We start from the raw sequence: 18,656 nt of genomic DNA on the forward strand, positions 1-18,656 counted from the left end.
TGCCCAAATATGGTTCTGTGCATTGTGGCCAAACATCTACACTGTGGTTTCATCTATCTGACAAATGTTCCAAAAATCTTTGATGTGGTTCCAAAAATCTTTGGTGTGTTTAAATGCAATTTTGCAAACCTAAACCATGCTGCCACGTTCATTTTTTAAAAGGAGAGGCTTTCTCCTGGGAACCCATACAAGCCACACTCGTGCAGTCTTTTTCTAACGATACTCTCAAGAAATATAACATTTAAATTGCTAAGTGAGGCCTGTAGAGTCTGAGATGTAATTATTGTTTTTTGGGGAGGGCGTTTGTATTTCTCTAAGTTTTCTATGATCTCACCTTAGGGTGAATTTGATGAGATTTCCACTCCTGGGCAGATTGCAGCATTGTGTTAACAGATGAGCAGATGCAGCAACAGATGAGCAATCTGGCAAAACCTTTGATACTCACTAATAATCAGTTAATTACGTGCATTAGATTAGCAGCACCTGCTTGCTATTTGCTCTTAATATATATAGAACCAGTGAGGTTGTATTAGTTTTTCACAGGATTGCATAGAGTCCTCTGAAAAAACTTTCGTTACATATATATATGTGTGTGTGAGTGTGTTAAAGCTAGTCAGTAGGCTAGTGAAGATTAATATTTTATAAATATTATTTTAATGATTTAACTCCTCAGGCAACATGCACATCAACTCCCTACCAGACCCAAGTTCCCTAATAAGATCCTGTTTATTTCTTTGGAGAACACTGACTCTTTTGTGGACTCGCTGCACGTTGCCACTGATTAGATTTTGAAGAAGCATGGTTGTTTTTCCTCTTAAAAATAACATCGTTTTAAGCTAAGACTTGTACACTATTATATGCATTGCCCACTAATGAAGGAGATGAACTCACAGGCTCATGTTTTTTTCTAACATTTTGCGTTGACAGATCTGGGAAACACGTGCCATCCGGGACAGTTTCAGTGTCCAGACCACCGCTGTATAGATCCTAACTATGTCTGTGATGGAGACAGGGACTGTGTGGATGGGGCGGATGAGCAGGGATGCAGTAAGTAGCGTTCTAGATTATACACAGAGTTGCTAGCCCCATAAACTTTGCTGGTTTAGTGTGGTGCTTACTTGCAGTGTGCCAAGCATTGTGTTTAGAGCACATGTGCGTGTTTGATAAAATCAGTTTAATTTCATTTTGCCTGCAGTTATAAAACTAATAATATTAGTTGCTCACTAGATCACTTTGACTTCTGAAGATCTAATTGTAGACTTGCTGCAGCTTGGTCTCTTACTTTGAGAAGTTGTTATGAACTGGTGTCTTATTCATACAGCCCATTTCCCTATAAGGAATTAATTAATTTGTTCGGTCATTCATGCATTACAGTATCCTCTTTAATATTCAACAAACATTTCCCAAGCTTCTTAATTTATTGATCTATATGCATAATAGCTAAGCTCAGAAATATAAAATATCAGCATTAATGTATGTGGCTGGATTTTTTTCAGTATACAACTGCACTATGAATGAGTTTAAGTGCTCCAGGGGTCACCAGTGTATCAACTCCTACTACCGATGTGATGGAGTCTTTGACTGCAGCGATCGTTCAGATGAGCAGAACTGTCGTAAGTATTTAAATGCTTCCAGTGGTCAGAGGTTATACTAGCAAAGTCCTGCATAGTTATTTAGCTTGCTAATGTATTTAAATTTTTTTCAGCTACCAGGCCCCCAGGGATGTGCCACCACGAGAGTGAGTTTCAGTGTCAATCAGACGGAAGCTGCATCCCATCTTCATGGGAGTGTGACGGTCATCCAGACTGCGAGGATGGCAGTGATGAGCACCACGCCTGCCCACCTCGCACCTGCCCTTCCTCGCTGTTCCGTTGCGATAACGGAAACTGCGTGCTCCGCAGTTGGATTTGCGATGGGGACAACGACTGCAGAGACATGAGTGATGAAAGAGACTGTCCCACACCACCTTTCCGGTGTCCAAGCTGGCAGTGGCAGTGTCCCGGTCACAGTGTGTGCATAAACCTCACCACAGTGTGTGACAACACTGCTGATTGCCCCAATGGTGCTGACGAGTCTCCCCTTTGCAGTAAGTCTGTTCTCTGCTTTCTTCAGCTTAGACCGTAATCTTTGGATATCAGCACTTAATTGTTTTATTTTTGAGTCTGGCCTCACCAAATTCAATTACATTTTCACATCACATGGCGAAACAGGATCAATCTCTCAGCTGATTTAGTTTAATTTGACAATTTTCTGGTTCTTGTTTTCTATAAGCAGGAGGGCCTTAAATTCACAGAAATTTTGTGTTGAATGCCATCGGTTTGTCTTTGTATTCTCATTTTAAAATCAAGCATGTATGTGATTTGTCCTGTATTAACTTGAAAATGATCTGTGATTTTCCCTTCTTGCCCTTCTCACAACTTTCAGATGAACCTTTGCCAGGTAGGAACAAGCAAACTCTCAATCACTGCTAGAAATTCTGCAGTTGTAGTTTTGATTCATGTTTCAACAGATGCAGCATTTCTATTTAGTGTTTTAATAGTTATATAGATGTTTATTCATTATGTACCACAAACAGGCATAAAAATAGTTCTGGCTCAGAATAATATTTCTGAGGATACCTAATTAATGTAGTGACTGCTTTTTTTAAAATTTATTATTAGATTGCTGCATATTTATTAAAGGCCTAATTGACTTTTTTTCCCCAGTACTTAATTGTCTTTTCCCTGCTTTTAACTCAGATCAGGAGAGCTGCTCAGACAACAATGCTGGCTGCACCCATGGATGTATCCAAGGTCCATTTGGGGCCCAGTGCACATGCCCTGTGGGTTATCAGCTTAGCAATGACTCCAAAACTTGTGAGGACATTGATGAGTGTAATCCCCCTGGACTATGTAGCCAGCACTGCTTTAATGAGAGAGGCTCTTTCCGCTGCCACTGCCAGGATGGTTACACTCTTGAAGCAGACCAGCGTACCTGCAAGGCATCAGGTGAGGATGGATACAGCTCAAACCTTCTGTGCACTGAATACAACTCATTTAAAAACTATCCATAATCTCATGATGGATAAAAGTAGGAAAAAGGCAGATCATCAGCCTTGTAGTCATTTGCCTATACAGCACATACTTTCTCCACTGTGCTTCTTCTTGTAAGGAGGCACATCAAAAGGGGAGCTTAGACCCTAGACTGCAAGACTGACACTCTTTTTCTTCTGTCCTGTCTCTCTTTGCTGCTCTGATTTCATAGGATAAGGCAAATAACATGTATGTCACTCACTGCCCATCACCAGTGTAATTAGGACATAATCACAAACAAAGGGCTGTGTATGGGGAGCGTGCCTGACATGAGCTCCTCTTCCCAACAGATAACCCGCTGAAAGACTTTGCAATACAATAGGACCTTATTTGGACAAAAGCTCCTTCCCAAAGGATTGTCATTTGAGTAGGGGCTATTTAACCGTCTTTTGTATGGTTTTGGTCTGCACACAAAAGCTGATAAGTCCTCTTATTAGCACAAGAATGGAAACTGAAAAATAGATAACAGGGATTTTGATTCATGTTTATAGATTCTCGTCAGGCTTTCCTGTTGGTGGCAAGTCGGAATCAAATTGTACAAGATGACATTACCACCCAACCCAACGTAGTCCGGTCACTTGTTCGAGATGGACGCAACATTGTCGCCCTAGATTTTGACTCAGTCACTGAGCGGGTTTACTGGTCTGATACGAGCCAGGACAGAATCTGGAGTGCTCACAAAAATGGCAGCGACAGAGTCGTGGTGAGTGTAGTTTGCAAACAGCTTTGAATGAAGTCAGATTTGACCGTCAAGCACATTAACTAAGAATGAGTCTCTAATGCACAGATATTCGACAGTGGAGTGACTGTGACAGAGAGCCTTGTAGTGGACTGGGTGGGGAGGAACTTGTACTGGACTGACTACGTCCTGGAGACAATTGAAGTGTCTAAACTGGACGGCACCCACCGAACTGTGTTAGTGAGTGAAAATGTAACCAACCCCCGAGGTCTAGTGCTGGACCCGAGAGACAGGTGAGAAGAATTTGGATCTGTGTGTTTTAATCTGTATTTTATGGTCACAGCTTCTCATCGCCAAAGAAGTTGATATTAAGAGAGAGTTTTTTGATTTAGTGCTCACCTGATGTTCTGGACCGACTGGGGGAGGAACCCCCGCATCGAGAGGGCCAGCATGGATGGAAAGCAAAGAACTGTTATCATAAGCAGCAAACTGTACTGGCCTAATGGTCTAACCATAGACTACCCAAACAATTTGTTGTACTTTGCCGATGCCTACTTGGATTTCATTGACTTCTGCGATTATAACGGCAACAACAGGAAGCAAGTCTTGGCCAGTGACCTGGTGAGTGTATGAGATAGCAGACTTTATGCTAGTGATACATCTATAATGATAACGTTTATGTTAATAATCAGTTTTCTTCTGAATAGCATGTGTGAGACACACTTTTTTTCTTTTGCTACTCTCTATGAAAAGGTACTGCAACACCCCCACGCAATTACCATTTTTGAGGATTTTGTGTATTGGACCGACAGATACATCAACCGTGTGATGCGAGCTCATAAGTGGCATGGGGAGAACCAGACAGTGATGCTGTTCAACCTCCCTCAGCCCATGGGTCTGGTGGCAGTGCACCCAGCCAGGCAGCCAGCAGGTATGATGAATAGACTGAACCTGATCTAGTCTTTGCTTCATCTTTATCCGCTGATGCTGACCATTTTGTTGGCCACATGATGAGAGAACCTGACTTTTTGGATTCTGTCTGTGTGCATGTGTTGTTTGACAACTTGCAGGGGAAAATCACTGCTTGAGGAGCTCCTGCACTCATATCTGCCTCCTGTCTGCTGTGGGACCGAGGTATTACTCGTGTGCCTGCCCCTCAGGCTGGATGCTGGCAGCGGACCAAATCACCTGCACCAGAGGTATGCGCCCTGCCACATGGAGGAAAACACTCATCACTCAGTTTGATGAAAAAGGAAGTCAGATCAGATGTAGCAGATATGTTGAAATACTCAGGTCTTCATCAGCTGTGGTTATTGCTACAGCAGAAAGGATGGCGCTTTCATTGCTTTATCTGCAGCTATCTCAATGCTGGTAAGAGAATAAATCTTTGAAAACACTAACCTGAACAATCCAGATACTTGTCAACAGTCTCCCATTTAGATTCTCCTGTAAACTGCTGTTCCAGTTATAAATATTAAGAATCATATGCGTGTCTTTCAAGGTCTTAAAAAGACAAGGGACCTTTAATTCAGTGTTCAAGGAGTCTTAGTTAGGTCACCAGCTTAACTCATCTCAGGTTTCAACCCATTCAAACCAAACAGGACACAGTCTCCCCCTGAGGCCAGCGATTATCCAAGAATGAAAATGCCCTACAACCATTCATTGATTTTAATCTGTGATGACAAAGCAAATCAGATTGTGCAACCAGCTTTCACCAGTCAATCCTCTTTATAGATAAGGGTTTTTTAGGGATGTCTAGGGATGTGTAATTTGCACCAGATATCATGCACTGAAAGCATCCTGGGGGCAAATCTTTTGAGCTCTGTCTTGGAATTTGTTTAATAATTTTAAAAGTATTCTTCTTTTTTTTTGCTTTGGGTTTGCTGTCATACTGTAGAAAAAAAACGTTTAATGTCTTTTTAATGTTTTTTGCTTTTTTTACTCCATCTTTAGTTGAGGATCCGTTCCTGGTCGTTGTGAGAGACAGCATCATCTATGGCATTTCCCTGAACCTGGATGACAAGAGTAATGATGCCATGGTTCCTGTCGCTGGGCTTCAAAATGGCTACGATGTCGATTTTGATGACAATGAACAGACCATCTACTGGGTGGAGCACCCAGTAAGTGACTGTGCAGAAATACTATACAGCTTTATAGTTCTTTATGCCTTTTCCCAAAAGTAAATAAGGAACTCAAGTGTTGTGTAGAGACATCCTGTGCATGTCATAAGGGTTCATTGTAAAAAAAAAAGAAAGCCAATAAACTTGCTAAGAAGACATAATACAGACTCATGCTGAGGTTAATATGTCTGTCTTTGTCCTCCTTCAGGGTGAGATCCACAGGGTGAAGTCAGATGGCACTAACAGGACAGAGTTTGCCCCTGCAGCCATTCTTGGCTCCCCGGTTGGGCTGGCCTTGGACTGGATAACAGAGAATCTGTACTACACCAATCCAGCTACACAGTCTATTGAGGTGAAACGAATAATGCCATGTTCAGTAAAAAAAAAACTAGTGTTGCAATGCAGTTGTGCAGCACAATAATTGCACCTCTTTGTGTTTGGCAAAGGTCTTAAAGCTGAGAGGGGAGGTACAGTACCGGAAAACCCTAATCACGAATAACGGCTCCCCAACTGGCGCTGGTAGTCCTGTTGGCATTGCCGTGGACCCAGCACGTGGGTAAGCCCTATTTAACACAGTCCTGGCACAGATCGCTTAACCACACAGCTACTGAGCTCTAACAGCCTCCTCATTGCCATCTGCTCGGCCTCTAGAGAGATCTCAACTTGTGTTACTGAATACTACACTGCACTCTAAAACCCCAGCAGTGTGCAGTCAAGCACAAGATATTTCTAAGATTTTTTACTCCCGCATGAAGACACTATGTGCTCATTAAGTTTCTGCTCTATGACTTCATCGGCATGAGTTCTCAAATGGAAGATAGTTCATTCAGCTTAGAAAGTGTGTTATTGCTGTAGATGCTGATATTGTTGCGCCTCATATTTAAACAGTATACATTTAGCGATAACAGTGTGCTTCTCTGTTTTGCTAGAACTTTTAAAAAATTTTAAATGTGATATGCATGTGTATTGCATCTGTGATTAAATTGCAAAGGCAGACGCTGACACTGTCTGTCATGTTCTTAAGCAAACTGTACTGGACAGACCAGGGAACCGAGAGTGGCATCCCTGCCAAGGTGGCATCTGCAGACATGGATGGCTTGAACCCCGTCACCCTGTTCACAAACAATCTTGATCACATTGAGTTCATTACTGTGGACATCCGAGAGAACAAGTTATACTGGGCTGTAACAAGCACTGGCGTGGTGGGTTTTTACTTAGCTCTCTCTAAGGTGCTTTAATCCTGATAATTATTTGCAATTTATTTAAAGCACTAATTTGTTTTGGTTTCCCTAAAATGCCGCAGATTGAACGTGGCGATCCCGACGGAAGCAACCGCATCACCATAGTGACAGGCCTGTCGCACCCCTGGGGTGTGGCTGTCTATCAGAACTACCTCTATTACACTGACCGCAACTTTGAGGTGATAGAGCGTGTGGACAAGTCCACAGGAGCCAACAAGGTCGTGATGCGAGACAACGTGTCTGGACTCAGAGTTCTGAAAGTTCATTTTCGAGAGAGTGAGTAACACACAGATCTGCCTCAGTTCACTGCCTATATTATCTTTGCTGTTGCTCTTTAGTCTCACTGGATTCTGTTTACGCTCTCAGCCTCTGCAGGTACATCTAATGGCTGCACAAACAACGTGGGAGCGTGCGAACAGCTCTGTCTGCCTCGGCCACAGAGTCTGTTCACCTGTGCATGTGCCACAGGTTTTAAAGTTAATGCCGACAACAGGACCTGCTCTCCCTACCAGTCTTACGTCGTCATCTCTACTCTGTCTGCTATTAAAGGCTTCAGTCTAGAAGGGTCAGACCACTCTGAGGCCATGGTGCCAGTAGCTGGAAGAGGTCAGAGATTGTAATACTGTTGCATACATAATTAACTATGCAGGTTATAATAAAATTAGTAATAACGTTTTTAAAATGTGGGTTAGTCTTTGTTGTAATCAACTAAATAAATTAGTGATCTGTTGTTGTTTGTTTGCATTCATTCCCTCTGAAGAGACAGTAATGACCTCTAATGACTGGGTTATCCTCTTACAGGCCGTAATGCTTTACACATTGATGTCCACATGGCTTCTGGTTTCATCTACTGGTGTGACTTCAGCAGCACTGTGGCGATACAGAACGGGGTCAGACGAATCAAGCCAGATGGCTCAGGATTACGTAGCATTGTGACATCTGGAATCGGACGCAACGGGATACGAGGCATTGGTGTCGACTGGGTGGCAGGTATGCCGTTCATTCATTTAAGCACATGTTTTGTTTACCACACAAGTAATGTGCAGATGGGTTTACAGCAAACTAATCTGTGTTACAGGATGTATTCTGTACCTAGGCTTTAGCATCTTTAATTCCTATAGAGGTCATTTATTGTTTAGCATTAAGCAATACTCTGCAGCAGTGAGATTCATTTAACTTCTAGCACATCAAATCAAATCACATCAAATCACATCACATCACTTTTATTGTCACATCACATGTGCAGGTACACTGGTACAGTACATGTGAGTGAAATTCTTGTGTGCGAGCTTCACAAGCAACAGAGAAAAAAAATACAATAACTGTAAAGCATTAAAAATACAATAACATAAAACAAGCAAAATATAAGAATGGCTAAATCTGAGAGTAATAAATATATGTACAATACATTACAAATAGATCACAGTCCCTTCTTATGGAGTTGTAGTAGTTTGTAGACAGTCACACTGTCTGTTATTTTCCTCTCAGTTTCCATCACAGTGGACTTTAAATAAAACAGTGAAGACTTCACTGAAATGCAGACTTTCAGCTTTAATTCAAGGAGCTTTGCTGAATTTTTGCAATGACTGTTTAGGAATTGTGGCCATTTCTACCCACAGTCTTCTATTTTCAGAGGCTCAAAAATAATTTTGACAATTGACTGACAAGTAGCTTCACGGTCAAATGAGGCCCATTGCCTTGTTATTTCATGACAAATGAAGCAGAGATAATATCTGAAGTTGATTCAGTTGATTCAGAGTGTTGAAGAGTGAATGCACTGGCCAACTCAGCAACACAAAAAGGCCTGAGAGACCACAGAAGACAACTAACATGCACAATATCACAGTTACTTCTGTGATAAAGAAAAACAACTTCACAACATCTTACCTAATCGAGAGCAGTCAAGGAGGTAGGTTAGTAATTGTAAATACACAGGATTTACAACAAGCTGCAAAATGCTGGTTACACTCAAGAAAATGAACGGCAGAAAACATGTGAAAGAGCCGAGACTAGAAAAAGACTATAAATGCTAGTCCAGTTACCATGTTGTACTGATAACACAATCATCCCAGTAACTTATACTGCTACACCAAGCATGACCGACCAGTTTCTTTCAAAACTATCTTAACATGACTGGAGTTGATACTATATTAAATGCACACTTTACTGGTTTTGTCTCTTAAGGGAATTTGTATTTCACCAATGCCTTCCTGACTGAGACGTATGTTGAGGTGCTCCACCTGAACACAACTTTCCGTAGGGTGCTGCTCAAGACCCAGGTGGACATGCCACGCCACATCATTGTAGACCCCAGAAACAGATACTTATTTTGGGCTGATTATGGTCAGAACCCAAAAATTGAGCGCGCGCTCTTGGATGGAACCAATCGCACGGTTTTAGTATCTTCAGGGATCATCACGCCTCGAGGCCTCGCTCTGGACTTTCAAACTGGTTATGTTTACTGGGTCGATGACTCTCTGGATATGATTGCTCGAGTCAGCCCCCAAGGAGGAGAGACAGAAATAGTCAGGTATGGCAGCCGCTACCCAACTCCTTACGGGATTACAGTGTTTGAGAATAACATCCTGTGGGTGGACAGAAACCTGAAGAAGGTGTTCCAAGCAAGCAAAGTGCCAGGAAACACAGAGCAGCCAGCTGTCATTAGAGACAATATCAATATGCTGAGGGACATTACCATCTTTGACCAGCGAACCCAGCCCAGTAGTGCACAAGCGCTTAACTACAACCCCTGCCTGGAAGCCAATGGAGGCTGTGCCCACTTCTGCTTTGCTCTCCCAGGTTCTAATGCAGGCAGTCAGAATAAAAAATGCAGCTGTGCTTTTGGGAATCTTGGAGCAGATGGAGAAAGCTGTGTGGTGTCAAGGGACGATTACCTTATCTATACTACGGAGAGCACTGTCCGGAGTCTGCGACTCGATCCGGATGACCATGCGCTGCCCTTCCCTGTCGTCAATGTGCCTCGTACTTCTGTGGCACTGGATTTTGACATCGTGGACAGAAGGATTTACTTTACCCAGAGCTCCGGTGCAGGATCAAGCAAGATCAGCTACATCAGCCTGTCCTCTCCCATCTCGGCTCCTGTAGTGGTGGCTTCAGGTATGTTTTACACTCATGTTGGTAAGTTTAGTTGTGTTGATGCGTTGCTCATGGCGTTGTGATCTCTGTGGTTTGACAGATCTTGGTGCTCCTGATGGCATTGCTTATGACTGGATAAACAGAAGAATTTACTACAGTGACTATGTCAACCAGAGCATTAGCTCTATGTCTGTTGATGGCTCCCAAAGAACTATAATTGCTCATGTGTCCAGGCCAAGGGCCATCATGTTAGATCCCTGCAGGGGGTAAGATTTACACAGCACTCTATCTTCGTTCGTAAGACTAAACGGCACATTTATAAATGAATCTTTCTCTTTCAACAGATACATGTATTGGACAGACTGGGGAACCCATGCAAAGATTGAGCGTGCCACCTTAGGTGGAAACTTCAGAATAGAGATCGTGAACAGTAGTCTTGTGTGGCCCAATGGCCTGACCCTGGACTATGAAGAAGAGAGGCTTTATTGGGCAGATGCCAGCTTGTAAGAGCTGAAAAAATCTTATTTTATCTTGTTGTCTTGTTAATCTGCAGCAACTGCCATTATAATCTGTTTGCTCTGCCATCAGACAGAAGATTGAGCGATCCTCTCTTACTGGTTCCAACCGTGAAGTTATTGTCAGCACAGCCATCTACCCTTTTGCTATGACCATGTTTGGCCAGTTCATCTACTGGACTGACTGGAACACCCGCAGCATCTACCGAGCCAACAAACACGATGGTTCTGACCAGAGGGTTATGATCCAGAACCTTCCATCTCGACCAATGGACATCCACGTTTTAGCTGGCAGAAAGCAGCAGCAGTGTGACAGTCCCTGCCAGCAGTTTAATGGAGGTTGCAGCCACATCTGTACTCCAGGTACAAGAAACCCCTTTGTCTCGAGCATGTTTTTCTTCTAGTGCCTTAATTGAGAAGGAATAACACAAACTGTTCTGCAATTTTGTCACGTTAGGACCTAATGGAGCTGAGTGTCGGTGTCCATCAGAGGGCCGCTGGTACCTCGCCGACAACAAACACTGTATCCCTGATAATGGGACTCGCTGCCAGCCAGGGCAGTTTGCCTGCATGAATGGCCGCTGTATTCGAGCCCAGTGGAAATGTGACAATGACGACGATTGTGGAGATGGAAGTGACGAGTTAGAAAGAGTCTGTGGTAGGTGTTCACGGTAATCCTAAATTTGTCACGAGTTTTATTGGGTTACCAACAATCTCACTCTCACAGCAGTCCTTATAGAGCCCTCCTGAGGTCCTTCTCCTCTCTGTTAAATGCAACTCTTAATCATTTAAAGTTACTAATTCTAACAAATGCTCTTTTTCTGCTTTAAAATTTTATTTCCAAGGACATAAAACAATCCTCAGCTACGCTGGTGTGTATTCCTGCATATTTATGATTATTTTTCCAATGACCGTCTTGAGCAATAACACAAATCAGTACTAACACATGAATCAATATACTTGTCTTTGCATGCAGTCCCACAGTTGCTGTCATCCTTTATTGCCTTGTCAGGTAAAATGAGCTTTTAATGGTCGAGTGTACAAGCCCCCATTTCCTTCAATCTCACTCTTCTGGCCAGAGCTCTGATCTCATCTCGATTCTGTTTGGCAGCCTTCCACACTTGTGAGCCTACGGTCTTTACTTGTGGCAATGGGCGATGCGTGCCCTACCACTACCGCTGCGACCATTATGATGACTGCAGGGACAATAGCGATGAAGTGGGCTGTCTGTTCAGACCTTGTGACCCAAACACAGAGTTTGCTTGTAACAACGGACGCTGTATTGCAAAGGACTATGTTTGCAATGGTATCAACAACTGCTACGACAATGGCACCTCTGATGAACGAAACTGCCGTGAGTATCCTTAGTGTGCCACATAGAGGAAAGTACTGGAAGTTGTTTTTGCATTAAATGTGCTTTCATTTGCGATCATCTCAGCGGAGAGAACCTGCCAGCCAGAGCAAACAAAATGTCAGTCTACCAACATTTGCATCCCACGCTCGTATCTGTGTGATGGAGACAACGACTGTGGGGATATGAGTGATGAGAGTCCTACACACTGTGGTAAGTTCAACAACAATATCAGGATCAAGTTGTTATTTTTTCCTGATGCATAACTGCATCAGGTAACTGTTGCTGTTGCTAAAAATCTCTGCCAAAGTAGGAGAAAAGACATGGGTGTTATTAATAACATTTATTTAATTTATGAAGAAAAACAAGTGAAAAAACATTTATTCATTTATAATTACGTTCCTTTGTTTCCCGTGGAACAACGAAGAAAAGAGTGAGTATAAGTAACCTAAAGAAATATAATTGTCAGCATGTGCCATCAGGCAAATTGTTATTTTAAACTTTGGTACCAGCCCACAGTTTCTGTAAGGATAAGTAAATGGACTTGGACCGGACAGGTGGAGCGTTACATTGTACGTAGCTATAATTTGATGTATTGGGATTTTATGTTATGTATTCATTCATTCATTCATTCTGCTATTCTCCTGTGTTTTTATTACTAGTACATTTCCATCGGCATGTTTGTGGTGTTGGCAAAATGATATACTTAATCACATTAAGAAAAGGAAAAGAATGAATGAAATAAAAAATAGGAGAGGCAGATGTTGTTTATGTGCTAAAAATGGGTCATTTTAGTTCGTTGCTGGGTGGTTGCTAGGCAACGTAATGATTTAATAACATCTGACATATTGTATTACATTATTACAACCCTAAAGAGGTAAAATGCTGTATGGTCTAGGAAGCGGATAGAGAATTCAGGTACTGCAATTAGATAATGAATATTATGTAGGTTTGCTGTTTGACACAAAATTGTACAAGTGGCATCATAATGTTACTTCAGACACTTATTGGTTTTTCAGATATTTAAGTTTTTTATTTGCAACCATTTTTCTGTAATACAATGTGAGAAAACAATTTAAAAAATATGAATAAGTAATTATTCTAGTAGGTTGTCACATAATGATTTGATCTTTACTTTTCAGCTCCCAGATTCTACAAATCAGCATACTGTATATTAATCCTCAAAAAGATTCATTATGAGCCAGAATGATATTAGAAATAAAAAGAGATTTCATGACTTTCTGCATCCTCTCCGTAGCTCAATCCACATGTTCCCAGAGCGAGTTCCGTTGCTCGAGTGGCCGCTGCATCCCCGCCCACTGGTACTGTGATGGAGGGGCTGACTGCAGTGACGGCTCTGATGAACCCCTCTCCTGTAGTGAGTGTTGCAAAAAAAACTCTCTCACCACCAAAATGGGCCTTTTGGCTTTGTGTGTCTGCCCCCTTCCCCGTCATCAGCTGCTCTGTTATTGTGTGTTTATGCCTCTCCGCCAATCTGCATCTGTGTGCTGTGTGAGAGAGCTCCGTGAGTGATGTAGCGGGGACTGCAAGTCAGTGGTGTATTTCTTTGTTGATGATGTGGTCAGTCAGGCCTCCTATTGTGTGCTGCATTCCTGTGTGGTGACGCCCCTCAATGTCCTCTGACAAACAGCACCTCCCCCTCCTTTTGTCCACCAGGGGTTACAGAGCCTCACTTTGGCTTTTGTTTAGATAGCTCACCATGCATGGGAATGTGGAGTTGCCATGACTATTTTGAAAGCTTTGCCAGTGTTGTATTGTGCCTTCTTTATTAGTGGAAAAGCAGATGGGGGAAGTACCTGAGATAATTGGCAATTACAAAAATAAAAAAACAGGGAGTGAACATATTTACATTGGATAGAAACGAGTTGGCATATGTTATAAAGTCGCCACACTGTGTTCATGTTGGTGTATTATATACATTTTAATGTGTGTGATTTGTGCCTGCAGCCACATTGATCCGAACCTGCAACACAGACCAGTTTCGCTGCGATGATGGCCGGTGCATTGCCTCGTCCTGGATCTGTGATGGGGACAATGATTGTGGTGACATGAGTGATGAAGATCAGAGACATAACTGTGGTATGTGTCCTTTAGTCCTATATCCTTTCCCCCTTTTTCATTCACTCTTTTTTCTATTTGTCCTTTTTGTGTTTGTAACCAGCATGGATACAAGTGCTGGTCCGTGCATGGGTCATTGAGGACAGTTGGTCATCTTTGCTATATCCAATAAGCTAATGAGAAATAATCGGATAGGGTCACCTGGAGGCAGATGATTCACTATGGCAGCCCCTAAAGGGAGCATCCAAAAGAACACGAAGAAGAAGACTGGCACTAGTAACTATGGCAGCTGTCCAGCAGTTAAAAAATAACTGGGTATCCATGAGTAAAATTATGAGATAATAACCTGAAATCTCGACTAAATTTTGCCACGATCACGAGTGTGAGCTTGCCCGAGTGCCTTGAGAGAATGTCCAACTTGGTACAAATTTGGAAAAATTGGTGGTTAGAGTTAAAATTTGCTTTTCAAAGGTCAAAGGTCACCACGATCTAAAAAAACCAAATCTTGGACCTGACTTTATATTCACCCAACTACAGTATCACAAAAATCTTGGGACACACTCAGCCACTCGAGCAAAAGTTCACAGAAATGTTTAACAAGATAAAATGATTAAATAAGATTTAATATCCAAGAGGTTAAAGGTCAACTCTGGTGTGATGTAATGCTTTAAAACACACGCTATTGAACATAACTTTACACAATAACTCAAAATGAAAATGGAAGGCTCGTCCCTACACCGTTGACTCAGTTAAAGAGCAAATCCTATTGACTGCAGAGGTATTAAGCCACGAGTTGGTAATTCTGCTTAATTATTTTACTACGTCTTCTCACTTCTTTACCGCCCCATCCCGCCTCGAAGACCATCCTCTTGTTCTCCACCACTTCTCGATTGCCCCCTCCTGCTTCCTGTTGTTATTCGGGATACTGATTTAGGTACACACCACTGGGTGAGTGTTGTTTGTAGGGACAATGGAAGTGAGCTGCCAGCATCTAAGTGCCCTGTAGAAGGTCTCCAGTCCAAGGAGATGACATTCCTAATTTCTCCTGCTTCACTCGCTACTTTGTGCATGTCTCCTTTCTTTGGCTTCCTGGCTCAAGGTGGATCAAGATTCTTATATTTCACCGACATGCGCTCCAAAAATAAGATGCCTGAAGCTAAAGACTTCAGCGCTGTAGGAGACTCACTTCAAACAATGTGAAGTGATCACATGAGACGGATAAAGAATTTGTGGTCATAGCCGCATGTTTTGAAATACAGTTTGGAATGTTTTTGGATTCACAAAATATGTAGGTTGACGCTGGGTCACCGCATTCAATATTTAACTTCTTGTAAAGCCCCTGCCTGTTTTGTTTGTCTTTTTCAGCCAATCGAACGTGTTCAAGTGCAGAGTTCACATGTGTGAACAACAGGCCACCTCAGAGGAAATGCATTCCCCGTGACTGGGTGTGTGATGGCGATGCGGACTGTGCGGATGCTTTAGATGAGCGTCAAAACTGCACGCGCAGGTCCTGCGGCATCAACGAGTTCACCTGTAATAATGGTCTCTGCATACGCAGCTCTTACAGGTTAGAAGGAACGCTGGGATATCATCTGTGATGAGTCTGACTGGAAATTTGAGTTCATTTTCTTTGCTCTTCAAATCAGGTGCGACCGTCGTAACGACTGTGGAGACAGCAGCGATGAGCAGGGCTGCACGTACCAACCTTGCCAGCAACATCAGTTCACCTGCCAGAACGGCCGCTGTGTGTCACGTGACTTTGTCTGCGACGGCGACAACGACTGCGGGGATGAGTCCGATGAGCTGGAGCACATGTGCCACACGCCAGCACCCACCTGCCCCCCGGGGGAGTTCAAATGTGAGAATGGTCACTGTATCTCCTTGAGCCAGGTGTGTGACAGGAGTGATGACTGCTCTGACAACAGCGACGAGAAAGGATGCGGTGAGTGAAAAGTATTTTGACAGCATTTCCTCGCTCTGATGAGATGTGAGCCTCACTGAGAAGAATGCTCAGCAACAGACTCAACTGAAGCTTTCCTACCTTTGTAAAACAATAGAGCCTCAGATAATTTAACATTACAGGGAAATTGTTCACAGGTGCATACAAGCACCAAATATGGTATGTAAACTCTTTTATGATTATCTCCTTTGATAAACCTCATTAGTCTTTCAAAAACACAAGACGGCAGCCATTTTCAATCTGGCTGTTGGGAAAGGCAAGAAAACATATTTATATAAACTAGACTTGCCTTTTTGAATTGTACTAGTGTGAAATCATACATGTTCAGTTATAGAGAAGTCATACTATTTGTTCAGCCACACTTATAGACATTTTACACTCCTTGCTGGTTGCACAATTCTTACCTAGGCTTGGATTTAGAGAGGGCTGTTGACTATTCAGAAGGTTCGTGGTTCAGTCCTCACCTCTTGCATCTGTATGTTGAAGCATCCTTGGGGAAGAGTATCCCAAGTATCCCACGATGTATCTGTCCAGGTTTGCATGTGTGTGAGTGTTAAAAATGTGTACATTGAAAAGTGCTTTGAATAAAAAAAAAAAGCGTTGTATGAGTCCATATCATAGACTAAACTAAAAGAGAACACAGAGAACACTTACCAACCCAACCTTAAGTACTTGATAGTGTAGTTAGAGTAGTTACACGAGGTAGCCAATCTAGCAAACGGCTTAAAAGCACAGCAGTGTATCAGCCGCCTGGTCTGAACCTGTCCAAAGACCTGCTTATCAGGTCAGTTGGTGATTCTAAAGGACCTGGTTGTGTGACACACAGTTATCTGACTCTTAATGTATGCCTGTTACCATAATAATAATAATGATAATAATAATAAAAATTGAGGACAGGGTGTGCAAACATGAGCCGAGTGTAAATGAGATTTGACTTTGAGTTTGAATGACAGTCACTGGATGAAAGTTAAATGTTCAAGCATAGTTGTAAGTGTTATGGTGGCAAAAGGGTAATTGCGTCATTGCAGTTATTTTGTTTTACTTGGAGTAAAGAAGATCTGAAGAAGTTCTAAATGTATCCAGTGGCTGAAGTTCTGGAGTAAAACAACTGTTTCTTAATATAGAAATGATGATTCTATATCTATAGGATTTTTCAAATGAATAGCTTCAGAGAGACAAATATGCAAATTCTCCCTCTTGTATCCACTTTTGCAAAATTGTTACACTTATCTGTAACAAACAAATACATCCAAGAATGTTAATTTAGCAAACTGATTATAGATCTAGCACTATAATATAGTAATTGGTAATTGTTTATTAATAGCAAGTTAAAAGGTTAAATGTTTTTTTTTATTACTTTAATTTTTGGGCTCTTTTACTTCTCTAACTGTAGGTATCAATGAGTGCACAGACCCATCCATTCACCACTGCGATCACAATTGCACCGACACACCTACTAGCTTTATATGCACCTGTCGTCCTGGCTACCGCCTCATGTCTGACAGCAAAACGTGCGACGATGTCGACGAGTGTACAGAGACCCCCAGCGTGTGCAGTCAACTGTGTGAAAACACAGTTGGTTCCCACATGTGCAAGTGTGCTCCAGGTTTCCTCAGAGAGCCGGATGGGCGCAGCTGCCGTCAGAACAGCAACATTTCACCGTACCTGATCTTCAGCAACCGCTACTACCTGAGGAATCTGTCAACAGATGGGGTGGCCTATTCTCTCATTCTGCAGGGTCTGACCAGTGTGGTGGCCACGGACTTTGATCGCGTCGACAAGCGTCTCTATTGGATTGATGTGAGCCGCAGAGTGATAGAAAGGATGCATAACAATGGCAGTAACAGAGAGGTGGTGGTTAATGGAGTTCTGCATGGGGAGGGCCTCGCAGTTGACTGGGTAGCCAGGAAACTGTACTGGGTGGACAGCTTCCTGGATTGTCTCAAAGTGTCTGAACTGGATGGCCGCTTTGTCAAGAAACTAGCCGAACACTGCGTGGATGCCAATAACACCTACTGCTTTGAAAACCCCAGAGGCGTTGTGTTGCATCCCAAATATGGGTGAGGAATCCAAATATAATAAATATGTTTGCTTATCAGATGGTCAGAAATAACCATCTGGTACAGATTTATGCTTATTGACGTGTCACACTCTAAAGGGTCATTCTGATTCAGGCCCAAACCCATGTTGGCAGATTTTCTGAAATATCAGTAAACTTAACAAATTAAAGAAATTTATTAAATTTTTTCCCTCTTACTTTCCCTCATATGTCTCCATTAAGGCTCTTTTCACTATGCTTAGTATAGAAGCAGACAAAGTTCTGGTGTGTTTTTACAGATTTAAAAAAAAAAAAAATTATAAGCAAAACTGAAGATCTTCTCTTTTCAAGCCCACTTAAAATTATAAAGACTTTGTTCCTTGCACCTTTGTTCACAAATGTGGACAACCTTTTGTTTTTGTGTAAAGCCAGAGGCAATTTATCAGAATTTATTGATTTTAATTATACTATCTGAAGACTCTACCTTTAGTTTTGATGTGTAACAA

At 42.3% G+C, this 18,656-nt stretch overlaps 1 protein-coding gene across 2 annotated transcripts in view; it reads left to right on the forward strand.

The window, feature by feature from the left end:
• Positions 1-18,656, forward strand: part of lrp2a (low density lipoprotein receptor-related protein 2a) — a 55,407-nt gene that overhangs the window by 19,678 nt on the left and 17,073 nt on the right. Inside the window, exons 23-53 of one of the 2 annotated variants that reach the window (XM_086266092.1) lie at positions 928-1,047; positions 1,497-1,613; positions 1,706-2,086; positions 2,425-2,439; positions 2,739-2,987; positions 3,563-3,774; positions 3,859-4,043; positions 4,143-4,371; positions 4,504-4,681; positions 4,821-4,949; positions 5,704-5,870; positions 6,079-6,222; positions 6,317-6,426; positions 6,895-7,072; positions 7,174-7,387; positions 7,478-7,717; positions 7,913-8,101; positions 9,296-10,228; positions 10,308-10,473; positions 10,552-10,710; positions 10,796-11,085; positions 11,180-11,380; positions 11,568-11,594; positions 11,699-11,734; positions 11,834-12,076; positions 12,161-12,286; positions 13,332-13,451; positions 14,042-14,173; positions 15,518-15,719; positions 15,799-16,094; positions 17,506-18,172. In XM_086266092.1, the coding sequence (XP_086122218.1) occupies positions 928-1,047; positions 1,497-1,613; positions 1,706-2,086; positions 2,425-2,439; positions 2,739-2,987; positions 3,563-3,774; positions 3,859-4,043; positions 4,143-4,371; positions 4,504-4,681; positions 4,821-4,949; positions 5,704-5,870; positions 6,079-6,222; positions 6,317-6,426; positions 6,895-7,072; positions 7,174-7,387; positions 7,478-7,717; positions 7,913-8,101; positions 9,296-10,228; positions 10,308-10,473; positions 10,552-10,710; positions 10,796-11,085; positions 11,180-11,380; positions 11,568-11,594; positions 11,699-11,734; positions 11,834-12,076; positions 12,161-12,286; positions 13,332-13,451; positions 14,042-14,173; positions 15,518-15,719; positions 15,799-16,094; positions 17,506-18,172 (6,655 nt within the window). The remainder of the gene's footprint in view (positions 1-927; positions 1,048-1,496; positions 1,614-1,705; positions 2,087-2,424; positions 2,440-2,738; positions 2,988-3,562; positions 3,775-3,858; positions 4,044-4,142; positions 4,372-4,503; positions 4,682-4,820; positions 4,950-5,703; positions 5,871-6,078; positions 6,223-6,316; positions 6,427-6,894; positions 7,073-7,173; positions 7,388-7,477; positions 7,718-7,912; positions 8,102-9,295; positions 10,229-10,307; positions 10,474-10,551; positions 10,711-10,795; positions 11,086-11,179; positions 11,381-11,567; positions 11,595-11,698; positions 11,735-11,833; positions 12,077-12,160; positions 12,287-13,331; positions 13,452-14,041; positions 14,174-15,517; positions 15,720-15,798; positions 16,095-17,505; positions 18,173-18,656) is intronic. The other variant, XM_086266093.1, reaches the window with a different exon arrangement.

Source organism: Aulonocara sp. 'chitande type north' Nkhata Bay, linkage group LG16 (assembly GCF_057382095.1).
Source record: "Aulonocara sp. 'chitande type north' Nkhata Bay isolate Kocher_YH1m ecotype deep benthic linkage group LG16, A_spYH_male_GT1.1, whole genome shotgun sequence".
Classification (NCBI taxonomy): Eukaryota; Metazoa; Chordata; class Actinopteri; order Cichliformes; family Cichlidae; genus Aulonocara; species Aulonocara sp. 'chitande type north' Nkhata Bay.